We start from the raw sequence: 19,967 nt of genomic DNA, 5'->3' as shown, positions 1-19,967 counted from the left end.
CACCTAGATCCCACTTCACCTTGGAATTCTGCAGTCATTCTCCCTTTAAGTAATACTCCACTTTTTTATTCTTCCTGCCAAAGTGAACACCTTCACATTTTCCCACATTATGTGTCATCTGCCAGATTTTTTTGCCCACTCACTTAACCTACCTGTATCAATCTGCAATCTATATTGTCTGCATCGTTCTTAGGTCTTCTTCACAACATACTTTCCTACCTACCTTTGTGTCATCTGCAAATTCAGCTAACATGCCTTCACTCCCCTCGTCTAAGTCATTGATATAAATTGTAAAAAGTTGAGGCCCCAGCACAGACCCTTGTGGGACTTCACTCATCGCATCCTGTCAGTCAGAAAAGGGCCCATTTATGTCTTCTACTCCTGCTAATATGTTACCCCCTACACCATGAGCTTTTATTTTCTACAATAACTTTTGATATGGCCATTTACCAAATGCCTTCTGGAAATCCAAGTACAGTACACCTACAGACTTCCCTATATCCACAGTGCATGTTACTCCTTCAAAAATTAAAATAAATTGATTAAACACTATTTCCCTTTTGTAAAACCATGCTGACTCTTCCCGATTACCTTGTCTTTCTCTAACTGCTCAGCTATAACCTCCTTAATGATCAATTCTAATAACATCCCCACAACAGACGTCAAGCTAACTGGCCCATAGTTTCCTGTTTTCTGCCTCCCTCCCTTCATGAATAGAGGTTATATTTGCTTCTTTTTGGTCTAATGGAACCTTTCCAGAATATAGGGAATTTTATCAAATTAACACCAACGCATCTATTACCTCAATATCCACCTCTTTTAAGACCCGAGGACGAAGTCCATCAGGACCCAGAGATTTTTCAGCCCACAGCTCCATCAGTTTGCTCAGTACCGCTTCCCTAGTGATTGTAATTTCACCAAGTTCCCCTCTCCCTTCCACCTCCTGATTTAAAGGTATTAATGGAATGTTTTTTGTATTCTCTATAGTGAATATGGAAGCAAAATATTTGTTCATTTCATCCACCATTTCCTTATTATCTACTATTAACTACCCAGTCTCTAGAGGACCAACACTCACTTTCCTTAGTCTTTTCCTTTTTAAATAATTGTAGAAACTCTTGCTATCCGTGTTTATATTTCTAGCTAGCTTTGTCTCGTACTCTAATTTCTTCCTCCTGATTAACCTTTTAGTCATTCTCTGCCGTTCTTTATATTTTGACCAATCATTTGACCTTCCAATCATCATTGTGCAGTTATGTACTTTTTCCTTAAGTTTGATGCTTTTCCTAACTTCTTTAGTTAGCCATGGATGGTGGATCATCTCCTTAGAAATGTTCTTTATGGAAGGAATATACTTATTCTGAGTATTCTGAAATATCCCCTTAAATGTCTGCCACTGCTTCTCCATTTCTCTATCCCCAAGCCTAGTATCCCTGTTCACTTCAGCTAGCTCAGATTTCATGCCCTCATAGTTGCCCTTATTTAAGTTTAAAATACTAGTCTTAGACCCATTCTTCTCTCTTTCAAGCTGGATGTAAAATTCAATCATATTGTGGTCGCTGCTACCTAGGGGTGCCTTTACTCTAAGGTCATTGATTAATCCTGTCACATTACACAATACCAAGTCTAATATAGAGATAAAAACAAAAAACTGTGGATGCTGGAAATCCAAAACAAAAACAGAAATACCTGGAAAAACTCAGCAGGTCTAGCAGCATCGACGGAGAAGAGCAAAGTTGACGTTTCGAGTCCTCATGACCCTTCAACAGAACTAAGTAGAAAGAGGAGAGGGGTGAAATATAAGCTGGTTTGGGGTGGGGGGCGGTGGATGAGGTGGGGGGGGTTGTTGGGACATGCAAGCAGTGATAGGAGATAACCAAAAGATGTCACAGACAAAAGAACAAAGAGGTGTTGAAGGTGGTGATATTATCTAAAAGAATGTGCTAATTAAGAGTGGAGAGCAGGACAAGCAAGGTAGCTCTAGTGGGGGTGGGGTGAAATAAGCGATGGGTGGAATACATTTAAAAATAATGGAAATAGGTGGGAAAAGAAAAATCTATATAAATTATTGGAAAATAACAAAAGGGAGGGGGAAGAAACGGAAAGGGGGTGGGGATGGAGGAGAGAGTTCAAGATCTGAAGTTGTTGAACTCCATATTCAGTCCGGATGTCAAGGCCCATAGCCTTTGCAGTATCCACTGCTTCACTTGAAAGGAGTGTTTGGGCCCTTGGACGGTGAGGAGAGAGGAAGTGAAGGGGCCCCCCACTGCTGCCTGTCGCTCCGTCCCCACCCAATCTTCGAATCCCAGCCCCGGCCATGTATTCACTATACCCCCTGACCTTCCCCTCTCCGATGCTGAACGTTCAGTGCTCAGCAAAGGACTTGGTTTCATACCCTTACGCCCTCATCTCAATGAATTTCGGGCTTGGCACGATGCTGAACTCTTCTTCCGCCGCCTTCGTCTCCGTGCTCACTTCTTTGGGCAGGAGTCCTCTCCCCGTTCAACGGATCCTTTTACCCATATCCAATATTCTCCCTCCACCTGGACCCCTCCCTCTGGATTCTTACCTTCTCTTGATCTTTTCATTGAGAACTGTCGGCGTGACATTAGTCGTCTCAATTTCTCTGCTCCTCTCAACCATTCTAACCTGTCTCTCTCTGAATTTACTGCACTCCGTTCTCTCAGGTCCAACCCTAACATTGTCATCAAACCCGCTGACAAGGGTGGTGCTGTTGTTGTCTGGCGTACTGACCTCTACCTCGCGGAGGCTGAGCGTCAACTCGCAGACACTTCCTCCAACCTCTCCCTGGACCATGACCCCACCACTGAACATCAAGCCATTGTTTCCAGGACTGTCACTGACCTCATCTCCTCTGGAGATCTCCCTTCCACAGCTTCCAACCTGATAGTCGCCCAACCTCGGACGGCCCGCTTCTACCTCCTACCCAAAATCCACAAACAGGACTGTCCCGGCAGACCGATCGTGTCAGCCTGATTCTGCCCCACAGAACTCATTTCTCGCTATCTTGATTCCCTTCTCTCTCCCCTTGTCCAGTCCCTTCCCACCTCCATCCGTGATTCCTCTGACACCTTAAGTCATATCAATAATTTCTAGTTCCCTGGCCCCAACCGCCTCCTCTTCACCAATTCCTCTACACCTCCATCCCCCACCAGGATGGTCTGAGGGCTCTTAGCTTCTTCCTCGAACAGAGGCCCGAACAATCCCCATCCACCACTACTCTCCTCCGTCTGGCTGAACTTGTTCTCACACTGAACAATTTCTCCTTTAACTCCTCTCGCTTCCTCCAAATAAAAGGTGTGGCTATGGGTACCCGCATGGGCCCCAGTTATGCCTGTCTCTTTATGGGGTATGTGGAACATTCCTTGTTCCAGTCCTACTCCAGCCCCCTCCCACAACTCTTTCTCCGGGACATCGATGATTACTTGGGTGCTGCTTCATGCTCTCATCGGGACCTGGAAAAATTTATTAATTTTGCTTCCAATCTCCACCCCTCCATCAATTTCAAATGGTTCATTTCTGACACTTCCCTTCCCTTCCTTGACCTCTCTGTCTCAATTTCTGGTGATAGACTGTCCACCAATATCCATTGCAAGCCTACCGACTCCCACAGCTACCTCGACTACAGCTCCTCACACCCCGCTTCCTGCAAGGACTCCATCCCATTCTCTCAGTTCCTTCGCCTCCGTCGCATCTGTTCTGATGATGCTACCTTCAAAAACAGTTCCTCTGACATGTCCTCCTTCTTCCTTAACCGAGGTTTTCCACCCACGGTAGTTGACAGGGCCCTCAACCATGTCCGGCCCATCTCCCGCGCATCCGCCCTCACGCCTTCTCCTCCCTCCCAGAAACTTGATGGGGTCCCCCTTGTCCTCACTTATCACCCCACCAGCCTCCGCATTCAAAAGATCATCCTCCGCCATTTCCGCCAACTCCAGCATGATGCCACCACCAAACACATCTTCCCTTCACCCCGCGACGCCCTGGTCCACTCCTCCATCACCCCCTACTCCTCAACTCCCACCTACGGCACCTCCCCATGCAAACGCAAAATATGCAACCCCTGCACTTCCTCTCTCCTCACCGTCCAAGGGCCCAAACACTCCTTTCAAGTGAAGCAGCATTTCACTTGCATTTCCCCCAACTTAGTCTACTGCATTCATTGCTCCCAATGCGGTTTCCTCTACATTGGAGAGACCAAACGCAGAGTGGGTAACCGCTTTGCAGAACACCTTTGGTCTGTCCGCAAGCATTACCCAGACCTCCCTGTCGCTTGCCATTTTAACACTCCACCCTGCTCTCTTGCCCACATGTCTGTCCTTGGCTTGCTGTATTGTTGCAGTGAAGCTCAGCACAAACTGGAGGAACAGTACCTCATCTTTCGACTAGGCACTTTACAGCCTTCCAGACTGAATATTGAGTTCAACAACTTTAGATCTTGAACTCCCTCCTCCATCCCCACCCCCTTTCCGTTTCTTCCCCCTCCCTTTTGTTTTTTCCAATAATTTATATAGATTTTTCTTTTCCCACCTATTTCCATTATTTTTAAATGTATTCCACCCATCGCTTATTTCACCCTACCCCCACTGGAGCTATCTGTACCTTGCTTGTCCTGCTCTCCACTCTTAATTAGCACATTCTTTTAGATAATATCACCACCTTCAACACCTCTTTGTTCTTTTGTCTGTGACATCTTTTGGTTATCTCCTCCTATCACTGCTTGCTTGTCCCAACAACCACCTGTGCGCCCCCCCCCCCCCCCAGCCCCCTAAACCAGCTTATATTTCACTCCTTTCCTATTTCTACTTAGTTCTGCTGAAAGGTTATGAAGACTCGAAACGTCAACTTTGCTCTTCTCCGCCGATGCTGCCAGACCTGCTGAGTTTTTCCAGCTATTTCTGTTTTTGTTTTACCAAGTCTAATATAACCTGCTCTCTGGTTGATTGTAGAAAGTGCTGCTCCAAGAAACTATCTCAAACGCATTCTATCAACTCCTCATCCAGGCTGCTACTGCCAATTTGACTTTTCGAGTTTATATGTAGATTAAAATCACCCATGGTTATTGCTGCCCCTTTATCACAGCATCCAATATTCTTTCTTGTATACTTTGTCCTTAATTGTGGTTACTGTTAGGGGGCCTATATACCACTCCCACTAGTGAGTTCTTTCCCCTACTATTCCTCATCTTCACCCAAACCTAATACACTTAAGGGCTAGTCAATATTTGGAATAAACATGTTAATACATTAATATGAAATTACTTGGGTATTAATCTACTCATTTTAAATGACTTTGTGAAATTTGCTGACAGATGGATTCCATATGATTGCTTTAATATGCTAAATCTCACAGCCCAACGTGAACTCATTAATTACAAAACAATAGGCTGGAGATCTAGAAACCAAGAAGTAGAAGTGTCAACAGGTGGAGTAGTTAATAGGATCACCTAATTGTTATGGCAAGCGGATGATAAATGCCAAGCTGCCCAGATCCCAGGGGGAAACTTTAAGCAGCTGCCACAACTATTTTTGCAATTTGTACTTATTTTGAGATGCAAGCTTTGAATTCAGTAAAAGGAGGCCACCAAGTCTTTTGTAGGTTTCTTACTAAACTAAATTAAACCTTTATTAATAGAAGAAATGATTTTAAGTACACACGTCTACAAGTTACTATTATGATAACTTCTAAATCGCCTAGGTAGTCTAACTCAGTTACACTTTCGTTAAGGCAACAGTAAGACACATGGGCCAGAATTTTCTCGTTGGCGTGTGGGGGCGGGCCCCGCACGCCGACGCGTAAAATGACAAGTGACGTCGGGCGAGCGTCCTGACGTTACCACGCGCCATCACGATATTCAGGTGGGTGGAAGCTCGATTTCCTTTGGATGGGCGCCCGCCATTAATTAATCAGCTAATTAAGGCCCTTGAGGCGGCAATTGACTGCAATTTTCTGGGGCCCGGGCAATCTTCAGGACGTCACACGGGCGCATTGGGCATGTGGGTAGGAGACACTTATATAAACCTCATCCACGGGTGGGATAAGAGGGGTGAGTGGGGTCGTGAATGTTATCTGTTAGATATTTAATTGTGAAAGTTACTGATACTTGCCTGTGTGAGCAGGAATACTTCAAAACTCGTACCAGCTGCTTGGGCAGGAGTAACAGCCTTCAGGTCAGGACTCTACGGTAAAGATCATTTTTGGGGCCTGCAGGTTTCAGGAAGCCTTCCCTTAGCCTGGGAATGGGAGTTGTGCTATCCACTGGAGGCACCTCCTCTGAGGAGGAAGGGAGGGCCAGAAGGGGGAGGAGGCCAGGAGTCCACTTCAGCCTCCAGGAGAGCCACTTTTGGAAGGAGAGACGCGGGCCAACAGGAAGTCCAAGGTGGAAGGGGCTGCAGATGATGCCACTATCCTGCCAGGGTATACAGCTGGCAAAGCAGCAACCTCAATATGTCTGAGGTGCAGTGCCAAAGGAGGCTCCGTCTTTCAAGGGAGACAGTCACCTCCATCTGTCAGATGATAGGCCCTGAGATCTGCGCCAACTGTGTGGGTGGGCACCCCTTGCCAGTAGCACTAAAGGTCACAGCTGCCCTCAACTTCTATGCCTCTGGCTCCATCCAGGGGTCGGTGGGTGATCCTTGCGGAGTCCCCCAGTCAGCTGTCCACACTTGTGCCAGGTAGGTGACAAATGTCTCTGTTCAGGCGTGCATTAACTTTCATCCACTACTGCTGGGATGAGGCCAGCCAGACAGAGCGAGCCAGAGGCTTCACGGCCATTGCTGGCTTCCCCTGCGTCCAGGGTGCAATAGACTGTACACATGTGGCCATCAAGGCGCCAGCAGGTGAGCCCGGTGCCTTCATCAACAGCAATGGCTTCCACTCCATGAACGTGCAGATAGTGTTTGATCACAGGATGCTGATTCTACAAGTCTGTGCAAGGTACCCAGGCAGCTCCCATGACACCTATATCCTCAGACACTCCCAGGTGCTGAGGCTCTTCAGTGCTCCAGCCCGGTGGATGGATGGCTGCTGGGTGAACAGGCAATTCTAGATTTAGTGACGTGTAATGAGGCAGATTTGATAAGGGAGCTTAAGGTGAAAGAACCCTTAGGAGGAAGTGACCATAATATGATAGAATTTACCCTGCAATTTGAGAGGAAAAAGCTGGAATCAGATGTAACCGTATTACAATTGAATAAAGGCAACTACAGAGGCATGAGGGAGGAGCTGGCCAGAATTGACTGGGAGATGAGCCTAGCAGGAAAGACAGTGGAACAGCAATGGCAGGAGTTTCTGGGAGTAATTTGGGAGACACAGCAAAAATTCATCCCTAGGAATAAGAAGCATACTAAAGGGAGGACGAGGCAACCATGGCTGACAAGGGAAGTCAGGGATAGCATAAAAGCTAAAGAGAAATCATACAATGCGGCGAAGAGCAGTGGGAAACCAAGGAATTGGGAAGCCTACAAAGACCAACAGAGGACAACTAAAAAAGAAATAAGGAGGGAGAAGATTAAATATGAGGGTAAACTAGCCAGTAATATAAAAGAAGATTGCAAGAGTTTTTTTAGATATATAAAGGGGAAGAGAGAGGCAAAAGTGGACATTGGGCCACTGGAAAATGACGCTGGAGAAGTAGTAGTGGGGAACAAAAATGGCGGAGGAACTGAATAGGTACTTTGCGTCAGTCTTCACAGTGGAAGACACGAGTGACATCCCCAAAGTTCAAGAGAGTCGGGAGGCAGAGGTGAGTATGGTGGCCATTACCAAGGAGAAGGTGCTAGGAAAACTAAAAGATCTGAAGGTGGATGAATCACCTGGACCAGATGGATTACACTCCAGAGTTCTGAAGAAGATCGCTGAAGAGATAGTGGAGGCGTTAGTGGTGATCTTTCAGGAATCACTCGAGTCAGGGAGGGTCCCAGAGGACTGGAAAATCGCTAATGTAACCCCCTTGTTTAAGAAGGGAGATGGGCAAAAGACAGGAAATTACAGGCCGATTAGCCTGATCTCGGTCGTTGGTAAGGTTTTAGAGTCCATTATTAAGGATGAGATTTCAGAATACTTGGAAGTGCATGGTAAAATTGGGCAAAGTCAGCATGGTTTCATCAAGGGGAGGTCATGCCTGACAAATCTGTTAGAATTCGTTGAGGAGGTAACGAATAGGTTAGACAAAGGAGAGCCAATGGATGTTATCTACTTGGACTTCCAGAAGGCCTTTGACAAGGTGCCGCACAGGAGGCTGCTCAGTAAGATAAGAGCCCATGGTGTTAGAGGCAAGGTACTAGCATGGATAGAAGATTGGCTGTCTGGCAGGAGGCAGAGAGTGGGGATAAGGGGGTCCTTCTCAGGATGGCGGCCGGTGACTAGTGGAGTTCCGCAGGGGTCAGTGTTGGGTCCACAACTTTTCACTTTATACATTAATGATCTAGATGAAGGAACTGAGGGCATCGTGGCTAAGTTTGCAGATGATACAAAGGTAGGTGGAGGTACAGGTAGTATTGAGGAGGCGGGGAGGCTGCAGAAGGATTTGGACAGGTTAGGAGAATGGGCAAAGAAGTGGCAGATGAATACAACGTGGGGAAGTGTGAGGTCATGCACTTTGGTAGGAAGAATAGAGGCATAGACTATTTTCTAAATGGGGAGATGAATTCAGAAATCTGGAGTGCAAAGGGACTTGGGAGTCCTAGTCCAGGATTCTCTTAAGGTTAACTTGCAGGTTGACGCGGTAGTTAGGAAGGCAAATGCAATGTTGGCATTTATTTCGGGAGGAGTAGAATATAAAAGCAGGGATGTGCTGCTGAGGCTTTATAAGGCTCTGGTCAGACCACATTTAGAATATTGTGAGCAATTTTGGGCCCCGTATCTCAGGAAGGATGTGCTGGCCCTGGAGAGGGTCCAGAGGAGGTTCACGAGAATGATCCCAGGAATGAAAGGCTTAACATATGAGGAACGTTTGAGGACTTTGGGTCTATACTCGATGGAGTTTAGAAGGATGAGGGGTGATCTGATTGAAACTTACAGAATACTGAAAGGCCTGGATAGAGTGGACGTGGGGAAGATGTTTCCATTAGTAGGAGAGACTAGAACCCGAGCGCACAGCCTCAGAGTAAAGGGAAGACCTTTTAGAACAGAGATGAGGAGAAACTTCTTTAGCCAGAGAGTGGTGAATCTATGGAATTCATTGCCACAGAAGGCTGTGGAGGCCAGATCATTGAGTGTATTTAAGACCGAGATAGATAAGCTCTTGATTGGTAAGGGGATCAAAGGTTACGGGGATAAGGCGGGAGAATGGGGTTGAGAAACTTATCAGCCATGATTGAATGGCAGAGGTGACTCGATGGGCCGAATGACCTAATTTCTGCTCCTATGTCTTATGGTCAAACGTGACTAATGACACTTCTCTGCCGTCCAAGAACAGAAGCTGAGCAGTGGTACAATAGGAGCCACAAGGGCTGTGGTGGAGAGAACCATCGGTCTTCTCAAGATGTGCTTCCGATGTCTGTGCCGTTCAGAGGCACACTCCAGTACCCCCCAGATCATTTGTTACTGATAGTGGTTGCATGCTGCGCTCTCCACAATCTGGCACTGGAAAGGGGCGACACAGTGGACAAAGAAGATGTAGACCCAGTTGTTCCGGATGCACACGATGAGTCCAGCAGTGAATCCGAGGATGAGCACGTACTGGAGAACTGTGAGGGGGTAGATGCTGACCCAGGCATACTCCAGGGAGGCAGGGACACCCGGGAGGCTTTAATCCAAAGAGCATTCAGCTAGCACGCCACAGATGGACCTTCAACACACACCAGGGCTGCAGGCTCCATACTCGAAACCTGAGTGCTAAATCTCCCGGGATAGGAACATTAACTAAGGCCCTTGTCGATAAAACTCAATGTCAAACAACTCACTCAAAACATCATGGGTTCTTGTCCACCTGCAGAAGTAAGGAATCACCCTGAGCCATGGTTACATGTCAAAATTTAATGAGATTACAAAAGTAACTTCAGAAACCAAAAAAAAGGTGTTGCACATCACACCAAGTCTTAAATGAACTAATATGGGGCAACATAAAAGCACCAGTGCGAAACCCGTGGTGTGCCTAATGTGCCTTAAATTTATGCTTAAGTGTACTTAACAGTTATTATAAATAATAGTTGATCTAAAGCATGATGCAATGTTTAACACAATCTCATTCCAAGCTGAATAGTGTAATACCTTGGGGAGGAAAAGGGACTGATGTAGTGTATTTTAAAGTTAAAACTGCAGGATCTACTAACTGCAGATATAAGGACCCATTATCGTTTCCCTTCAAGTAAAAAAATCCTGTAAGTGACCAAATTAGTAAAATAACAAATCGCTTTGCAGATATGATAAAACAGTGCGTGGTGCTTACATTGCACAACCTTACCTTTAACTTTAGTGGGCCTTCATAATTGTTCCCTTGCTTGGCACAGTTCCTCAGTCAGGAGAATTTTTTTCCTCATTTGTGCCCATGAACAATGCATTAAGAAGAGAGTTTTTTCATCATTAGTAACCTCATGTCATTCTTTCTATATAGTAGTTTTCTTCCATGTTCTTGGAATAGGGCAATGCTGGCAAGGCTGCATTTAACAGTTACTATAAGTAGGTGATGGAGCAGTGCCCTTTGTCCCAGAAATTACAACTTTGTCCAGGCAATTTCTTTCAATGAAATCTCCAGTCTCTCTTCACTGAATAGAACATTTCTAGGAGCATTAGCCATGCTGCCCATTAAGCCAGCCTTCAAAAATAATGCTGCTCACCTTTAAAAGTGCACTAGCCCTTTAATAGCTGATGTACTTCTGATTCTTTACCATTGCCCACCTGGCACAAGTGTCTGAACTTTTTTTATGCAAAAGAAAGACCACACAGGGAAATCATTTAAACTACTTCAATAGGGCAGTATCGCAAAATCTAGTGGAAACGGGCTTCTGTTCAGCAGAATGGGTATTTCTGGGAGCATTGACCATTTACAGCCTGACCCCAGAACCATGTCTAATATTTTATTTTGTGCACATGGCTTCAACAAGGTTGAAATTGACTCAATAAATTTGGCACAGATAGGAGAGTTCAAATTGTGGGGCCAGCACATTTTCCCCCAAGCTCATTTGCATCTTCCTTGACCCTAGGACTGAGTTTTGTCTTGTACACCTGGTAAACACGCACCCTCCATAAGATAGGGTGTGCCATCTTGATTCTTAATCAATAAGCCAAAAGGTACCAATTCAGCCTAGTGTGATGGTTATGCTAACTGTATCTTGTGCATGCAAGAGGGCTGCTATTTAGCCCACATATTTTTACTCTTGATAGGATCTTATATTCATTCCTTATTTTTATGGCTCGGTGTATATAAAGAAGGATCTCTGTACATTGTGTTTAAAATTTTAAAAATGTTTTTTTGTCTTTCAGACTTCCAGTTCAAATCTGACCACTTCAGGTGATGAAGATGAAATCAAGTGGGAGAAGGAAGGATACATTTGTGCCGTTTGTCTGGATATATTTTTCAGTCCATATATGTGTTATCCTTGTCATCATATCTTTTGTGAGCCTTGTCTTCGGACTCTTGCAAAGGACAACCCTACGAATACACCATGCCCTTTGTGTCGCACTGTCATCACAAGAGTCTTTTTTCAAACAGGTATAAAATAGAAGTGGTATTCTGAGAAGTGTCTTCTATTAATTAATTACCTTCATAAATACTTGCTATCAATATTACGCTCTCCTGGCAGAAGGTCAATAGAACCAATGACGTAAATAGGTAAATACCTTTCTGCCAATGAAAGGGTGGGAGAAACACCACAAAAATTCTACCAGCATATCTTTTGTGTTGTATTGTCACCAAAGGAATCTTGAAATCGAACAGATATAGAGGCTGAAAACCTCAGACCTGATGCAACTGCAATGAGTGGACTGTCTCTGCCCTTGACCCTGGACATTTTGGTGGGGTCAGGCCAAGGTTAAATGATACAAATGCCTTCGACAGCTATCTGTGCTACCATGGATGTGTCTTGGACATTCGCCAAAGGTGGAGACAGAAGAACTACTACTGGCAAGTAATTAGATCTGCAGCCAGTGCTACCATCAGGATAATTCTTTAAAAGTCTGTATAATCGGTCCTCTTTGTGAAGAGACTGAAAAGAAAAGGTGCTGGTCTTCTAACGGAGATAAACATAAACCCCAACCACTCCCACTCCCAATGTAAGCCCTAATGTCTCTATCTGACCAATACGTTGGGTTCACCAGATCTCCGAGTTGCTTGGGTGCATGCAGGCCTGGGTCGAGGAAATTCCTGTTTTGAGAATTTCCTCCACTTGCCCTCTACCATCAAATGCCAAGCACCATGTTTGGGTTGGACAGAAGCTTCGTCTGCCCCAGGGCCTCGCAAGATTAAAAACTGGTGGGATTTTGAGCAGAGTCCATGGAGTCCACAAAAATCCCCAGCTCAGCTGGGCCTCCTGTTGCACCCAGTATTGCCACTGAGGACAAGGATTTTCATTTCCATATGTTTTGTGGGGAAATATTTTCATTGATCCAAATACATCAGTTTTTAAAAAAACTTACCTTATATTCAAAAAAATTGTTAGTTTATTTAAGATTAAAATACAAAAAAGTGTCATTTATTCAGAAGCAGTGTGCACCAAAACTTAAGTTTGTAAGTCTTATCATCCTTCTGTCATGGGCAATGACTTCAATTTAATATTTTGCTTCTGAATTGTATTTCCTACTTAACCATTCAGAAAATGACCTCTGTTGAGGAACTGCAGTTGTTTCCAGTCAGTGATTGACAGCAGTTAATTCAAGCAGTGAAAAATTAAAAATGTCAGTACTGCACTGTTGATTGCTTCACTATTCATTTCAATCCATAATGTAAATACTCACTGGGGCTGAGAGTTGTATTTGATGTTCAGCTAGTGATATTATTCAGTCTACAACCTGTATGCAGTTAATATGTGGCATTACCGTAGTTCCCACAGTAAACCCGAATTCGGTCTTATGCAACTTCCAACATTTAACACGTTAATATCTTAAAATCTTTGTTACAAAGGTGTATGTCTGATTGATTAGAACGGTTACTTTAACTCAGCCTTTGAAATATAAGTAGGTGGAGTATGTTTTATTTGTCTGCCAGTTTAACAATCACACACACAAGGCATGCCAATAGAAGTATGAAATTAAATACGCTTTGGGAAGAGTATGAGGAGAGGCAATATGAATTAAATAGTACAAATGTAAAGGAGGTGCTTGAACAGAGACACCTGGGAATTTAAATACAAAGTGGCAGGATGGTTATAAAAATGGGATCCTGGGCTTTATAAGTAGAAGCATATAGTACAAACGCAAGAAACTTGTGCCAAGCCCATATAATCACTGCTCAGGCCTCAGCTGGAGTATTGTGTCCAGTTCTAGGCACCAGATTTTAGGAAGGATATCCAGACCCTTGGAGAGGGTCCAGAGGAGATTTACCAGAATTAAACCAGGGGTGAGGCACTTCAGTTACTTGGAAAGACTAGAGAAACAGATTATTCTGCAAAGAGCTTTGGGAAACAGGGCTTGTTCTCCTTTGAGCAGAGAAGATTGAGGGAGATTTAATAGAGATGTTCAAAATTCTAAGGGGTTTTGATACGATAAATAAGGAGAAACGGTTTCCGCTGAAGGGTAGGTCAGTAAGGCACTCATTGAAGATATTTGACAAAAGAACCACAGAAAATTAGGAGAAACTTTTTAATGCAGCCAGTTGTTATGATTTGGAATGCACTACGTGAATGAGCTTGAAAGGCAATAGACTATAATAATTTTCGGAAGGGTGCTGGGTATATATCTAAAAAGGAAAAGAATGTTTGGCTAGGGGAAAGAGTGGGAAAGTGGGACTAATTGGATAGTTCTTTCAAAGAACTGCCACAGATAGATTAGGCCAAATGTACAATTCTATGACTGGAAAATTGGATAGGGCAACACATATAACAACTTGCACCTGTTGCTTCTGATGTAGGCTGCATGCAAACTTTGAGCTGCTGATGTGCATAATAATTGCATGCAGCCAGCATTAACCAAGCTGCTGCATGGCTGCATGCTTCACGGGGCCAAAGTTGTGCAACATTAGCATCACATAAAGTTAGCTTCTGCTATTTAAAGCCATGCTCTACATCTTGTGGAGGTGCATTATTACTGGAGCAGGTGCTAGAACTGGTTTCATAAGAGCTTGTGAGCAAGATGAATATTGAACTATACTGCCACAGGCAGTGCTCCCAGGTTCTCTGACTGAGTGGAGGCATTGGTGGAAGAGATGGACAGGAGGAGAGAGGTAATCTATCTTACAAGGGCCTAGGAGATCCTCAGACAGACTGTGCAAAGGCAGGCAGCTCTAACAGTCAGTGCTAGGAATCTAGCCCTAAGAACCTGGATGCAAAGAAGTTCAATGACCCCAACTCAGTGGCCAAGACCAAAAAATTCACCTTCAAATACCATACCCCTCCAACAGTACCACCAGCCTCAACTTCTCAATGCACCAGACCTCCATCTCTCTCCTACCAACAATCTTTAGCAATCACAACAGATATATAACATTTATAGTTTCAACTCACACGCATTTAGCACTGCTGCAAATCTCAAGTGACCTCACACGGGTGTTCAAGGTCTGTTAAGTCCATCTTCAATTGTCATATTCTACCAACTACACCATTAACACTGCTCGATACACACCCTTCATCACTCGCCTACCAATAATCTCTATCAATCGCGATTCGTGCCTAATTTTCATAGCTTTCACCTCACCCTCACACACTCAGCAGTGCTGCAAACCTCACACCCACATTTCACAACTTGCAAACAATGACAGCCACATCACTTAAACACATTGCACAACACTCAGTGGCACATTTGCATCTCTTTTACAAGACAGCATGATGCATAACCTGAGGTAGCAGCACCTAACTGACTGCAAGTCCTTACACAGAGGAGATGTTGCTCACCATCGTTGAAATGGCCATGGCTAGCAGCAGGGCTGAAACCATCAAAGAGAACTCTATGCTCATATCTAATCCTCTTGCTCACATCCTACTTTCCCCTCATTCCACCACAATCTCTTATGATTTGCAAGTGGCAAAATTTGTTATTCCTCCCCACCCCAGCTTTTTACTTTTAATATACCCAAGAATTGCAATCAGTCCAGGCAGTGGTGGAAGAGGAGGTGGAAGAGCACTAGTAAAGCCACTGTGAAGGAGCATGGAGGAGTCAGGCATCAACTTGGCACAGAACTTTGCGCAGAGCTTGGAGCCTTTTGTCTTTAGTATGGAGTTGAAGCCAACTCCATGAGAACTCTTGTGGCCCCATCCCTTGCAGCACAAACAGAAGCCACCCAACATCTAAATTAAATCTTGCAAGGTCATTTCGCTGCCACCATACTGATGTCATCAGCCCGCTGCCATCATAGCTATAGATACCAATGTTCAAAGGGGTTTCTGGGTACCACAGCAGTTGCTGGTGCCTGTCAATTAGTCAGCGCAGACTTCTGCCTCTTTTGTATGATTGCACACCAGCTGGTTGTTGAGGGAGTGGAATCCCTTCCAGTTGCCATACATCTCAGTGTCAAAATGCGGTGCCTGCAAAATTAGATGCATATAATCAATGGCACCCTGCATCATTGAGAAGCCTGCATCCTTGCAAAGCCACATGCTTACTCTGCCTGCCTCTTCCTGACAAGAGAACTTAAATGTATTCAGCTCTCTTGGAATACAGAGCTTCAGTGCAACAGATGTTGCAAATATCGCCTGCTCTAGCCCGGTAGGAGCTAGACACACAAAAATTCATCGCAGCAAGTGACAGTCCTGTCTTTATGCTGCTCTGAGGTTGCAGTTGTGGCTGCAGCAAGTAGTAGATTTCAGTAAGGTCTTCCTTAATGAAAAGGCGATGCCTGACATACTGTTTCTCGCTGGGTTTCAGGTAGGAGAACTGTTCTTCGAGCTGCCTGGGCAGATATGCTCTCCAGCTGAGAGCCCTTTTCCCTCTCTTTCCTTTTCCAGCAGCTTGACCTGCTTGTGTTGCCTCTGCATATTCTCCCTGTCATGCTGAATGAAAACCACTGCATCCATGCATGGGAGAAAGTGGTTTGGTTTCTGTGAAATCCTTGAAGCACAGCCAAGGATTTGCGGTCAACACATGCCACAGCACTTTCTGTAGATCTTAGCAACCTTAAACAATACTAGAAACCGACACTTCTACAATTGCACCAAGAGCCGATAGTTATCAGTCAGTAACTAACCGTGGTTGATGATCCCTTTAAGTAGTGCTGGTGGCAGATCCTTCCTGCTGTGAACCCATGGTCAACTGTGCAAGTTAAGAGACAGTATTTGCTGGAGTGTTGAGTGGTGTCACATCAGCATTACACACTGATTAACATCAGAATCTGCCTATTCTATATACTTCCCGTGAATGCTCTTTGAGCATGTGCTAACGCACTTGCCAAAATGGTATTTGGCACCAGAGGGGTGTGCACGTGCTGTGGATGGCATTTTGGAGGCAAAACCATACCCACAGCACTGAGAAACTGGCCACTACAGAGCTGAATTTCACAACCTATGTTTCTAATACTGAGTAAAATGTGACAACAGAAGGTAACCAAACAAAAAGCAAAAACTTTAACTTTGCTCGATATATCTTTATTGAGAGTAGCCATTAACTAATTTTAATTATAAAAGATCTGTGGAGAATCCGTTCATTACTTTTTTTTTGCTCTTGAAGCACTTGTTTACTATAGTTGTACATTCAACTTTCCAAATTGTCCATTCTTCATGAATGACCCTAGATATTGAATCTCAACAGGCATTTCAGTCATGAGAGGGAATTGCAGTCGAGCTTAATCTGGTCTTCTCCTGATATCAATTACACTTTCACTCTCAAAAGATGTCACTGGGTAGTTACAGGGAGTGTGAACTATGGCTACATTTCCCCCTCTAACCTCGGGGTGCTGAGGTCATCTGTAGTGATTTACCACCATCTCTGCAGAGATCCACCAACTGAACACAAACTGGAGATTGAACTTGAAGTCTACATAAGACCATGAGATGTAGGAGCAGAAGTAGGCCATTCAACCCATTGAATCTGCTCCGCCATTCAATGAGATCATGGCTGATCTGATAACCCTCAATATGTCTAAGCTGCTCACTGCCTTAACAACCAAGTCATTGAGGAAGCCCTAAAATAAATTGAAACTATTTTACTAACCCTCCCCTTTCTTCCACAGTATTGCTCCAAAGCTAGTCGATACTTTGTGAGAGTAGCCCAGAATGATGCTCCCTTTGACATTCCCTTCCTATCAGTTGGGAAATGGATTCCTTTCACCATGCAACTCTCCACAGTAGTATAATTGAGACTGAGGACTCTGTGTGATATTTTAATTCACACTGACTCTACTTCAGAGGTTGACATTTACACATATCTAACTCTTAATTAACAGCAACTTTTAACATCCTTTATTCTTTTCTGCTTTGCAGAGTTGAATAATACCATGAAAAGTTTATTCTCTGAGGAGTATTTAGCCAGAAGACAAAGCTTTCAAAAAGCAAGCTGTGCAAAGTGGCCATTACCTAGCTGCAGGAGACTGTTCAGAGTCTTGGGAGGTAAGACAATATTCAGAGCTTCAGATATTAACAAACAATAACTTGAGCACTAACCACTCTTTAGAACCAATTTCTGAAGTTTTATATTTCAAAAGTTTAAAAAGGTAAAAATTCAATATGAACCCTTACTAATGAAAAGTTTTAAAAATAACCTATGCATTACTGTTAATAGATCTGTATCTGAATGCATGTAGCATTCAAAACAAAACAGATGAACTGATAGTGTATATAGAAATAAGTACAATTTGATAGCCATTACAGAGGCATGGCTGCAGGATGACATAGATTGAGATCTGAACATTGAAGGGTACATCACATTTAGGAAGGACAGGAAGCTAGGAAAAGGTCGAGGGGTTGCTCCGGTAATTAATGATGATATTAGCACAATAGAGAGGGATGACCTAAGTCCAGGAAACTAGACCGTAGATACGGTTTGGGTAGAAATGAGAAATGATAAAGGCAAGAAGTCACTTGTGGGAGTAGTGTATAGGCGACCTTGTATTGTGCAACGAGATAGGACTAATTCATGACCTCGTAGTGAAGGTGCTTCCAGGTAGCAGTGATCATAATATGATTGAATTTTACATTCAGTTTGAGGAAGAGAACAATGGGCCTAAGGGCAATAATGAGGGCATGAAAGTAGAGCTAGCTAAAGTGAACTGGCAAATCAGGTTAAGGAATAGGTCAAAGAGATGCAGTGGTAGGCACTTAAAGGGAAATTTCAGAATACACACTATAGATACATTCCAACGAGAGAGAAAAATTCCAAAGGGAGGACCCATCATCCGTAGTTATCTAAAAAAAAAAGTTAAAGATTGTATCAAACTTAAAGAAAAAGCACATAAATAGTCGTTTGGTACTACAAAACTTGATTATTACTGTAAAAAGACATTTTGTCAGAGCTTTTCATCTTGCACTCATCAGGGCAATCGCAAGAATACCAGTGTCAGGGAAAGCAACAACTTTATAATATAAGTTGTTGCTTCCCCTGGCATTGGTATTCTTGCGATTGTCCTGATGAGTGCAAGATGAAAAATTTTGACCAGATGTCTTTTTTCAACAATAAAAAGTACATAGTTGCACAAGGATGGGTGACAGGTCAGAAGACGGGACAGAATATAAAAAACAACAAAGAATGACTAAAAGATTAATAAAGAGGGAAAATTTAGAGTAAGAGAGAAAGCTAGCTGGAAAAATAAAAGCAGTAAGAATTTCTATTGATATTTAAAAAAGAAACAAATTAACAAAGTGAACATTGGTCCTGGAGTGGGCAGTAAGATAGTCAATGCGTTGGTTCGTACAATTCATCCTAAGACAGTTGCCAGGGAGAGGGTCTGATAGCTAGTGAATGTGGTGGATATGAAAAGATTTGTAGAGGTTTTTTTGATTCAAATTTGTTGTGCTTCGTGGTTTTTGTGGCAAAACCTGTGATTTACTTAATTTTTATTTGACATAAAAATAGTTGCAATACATCTGGATCTGTGGCCTCGAGCACTGGATCAACTCAGTGAATTGTGTAAAATCAGGCAGGTCGGAGCACACACCTATAAAGGAGACTCTGCGTTTTTCCTCCAGACTTGGGAGAATCTCCCCCAATGTGTGTTCATTCCTGTTCTTATCCTTCACAGAGGCCACTTATAATTTTATTTGAAACTAAGGGGGCGATCTAAAAGCACATTCTTTGAAGATGGTTAAAGAATAACCATTGTATGCTACTAATTTTTACCTGAGGATCAATTTGTCTTGTGGTTCAACTGAGAAAGGACAGATCGCATTCTTTTTATGACAGCTCGTTCTGAGGCAATGACCTGCGGCCTTCCTATAATAAGCTAATTAGAGCTGTTATTTAGTATAACCATGGTAATTTGTGTGTCTCACTGTGCTGGTGTCAGAATATTGATGGTTGCAGGATGAAATCCTTAGAGAAGAGAAAATAAATCATTTGAGAGGACTCAGTAACCTCATTATTTCCTATTAATTGATTACATACTGCCATTCAATAAAAGTACAAGAATTCTGTCACAGTTGTTAATCCTTCAACATAGGCATCATTATTACATGGAATGTACTGACCAGAGCTGCATACTGTAATGGTTGCTACCGCTCTTCCAAATTAGAAGATTAAAATGGAATAAAATTTCTTCTGAGAACCCCTTAACTATGGTTTGAAGAAAAGTGTGTAGACTCGCAGATGCCCTTCCAATAGTTCTCCCAACAATCCTCCCTGTGCCAAGGAAAAGATTATGGCTTGAGTGTTGCACAAATCTCATGGACTGTGTAAAACCTCAAGTAGGTAATTGCAGCTATCAACAGAAG

The 19,967-nt window shown here is 43.6% G+C and overlaps 1 protein-coding gene across 2 annotated transcripts in view; it reads left to right on the top strand.

Annotated features, from left to right (window-relative positions):
• The window catches only part of rnf180a (ring finger protein 180a), a 167,532-nt gene that overhangs the window by 109,817 nt on the left and 37,748 nt on the right, over positions 1-19,967 (top strand). For both annotated transcript variants that reach the window (XM_078549007.1, XM_078548999.1), the window contains 2 exons: positions 11,446-11,674; positions 17,526-17,651. In XM_078549007.1, coding sequence (XP_078405133.1) covers positions 11,446-11,674; positions 17,526-17,651 — 355 coding nt within the window. The remainder of the gene's footprint in view (positions 1-11,445; positions 11,675-17,525; positions 17,652-19,967) is intronic.

Source organism: Cetorhinus maximus, chromosome 1 (assembly GCF_964194155.1).
Source record: "Cetorhinus maximus chromosome 1, sCetMax3.hap1.1, whole genome shotgun sequence".
NCBI classification, from domain to species: domain Eukaryota; kingdom Metazoa; phylum Chordata; class Chondrichthyes; order Lamniformes; family Cetorhinidae; genus Cetorhinus; species Cetorhinus maximus.
The sequence above is the reverse complement of the archived record's forward strand: the minus strand, read 5'-3'. Positions and strand labels throughout refer to the sequence as shown.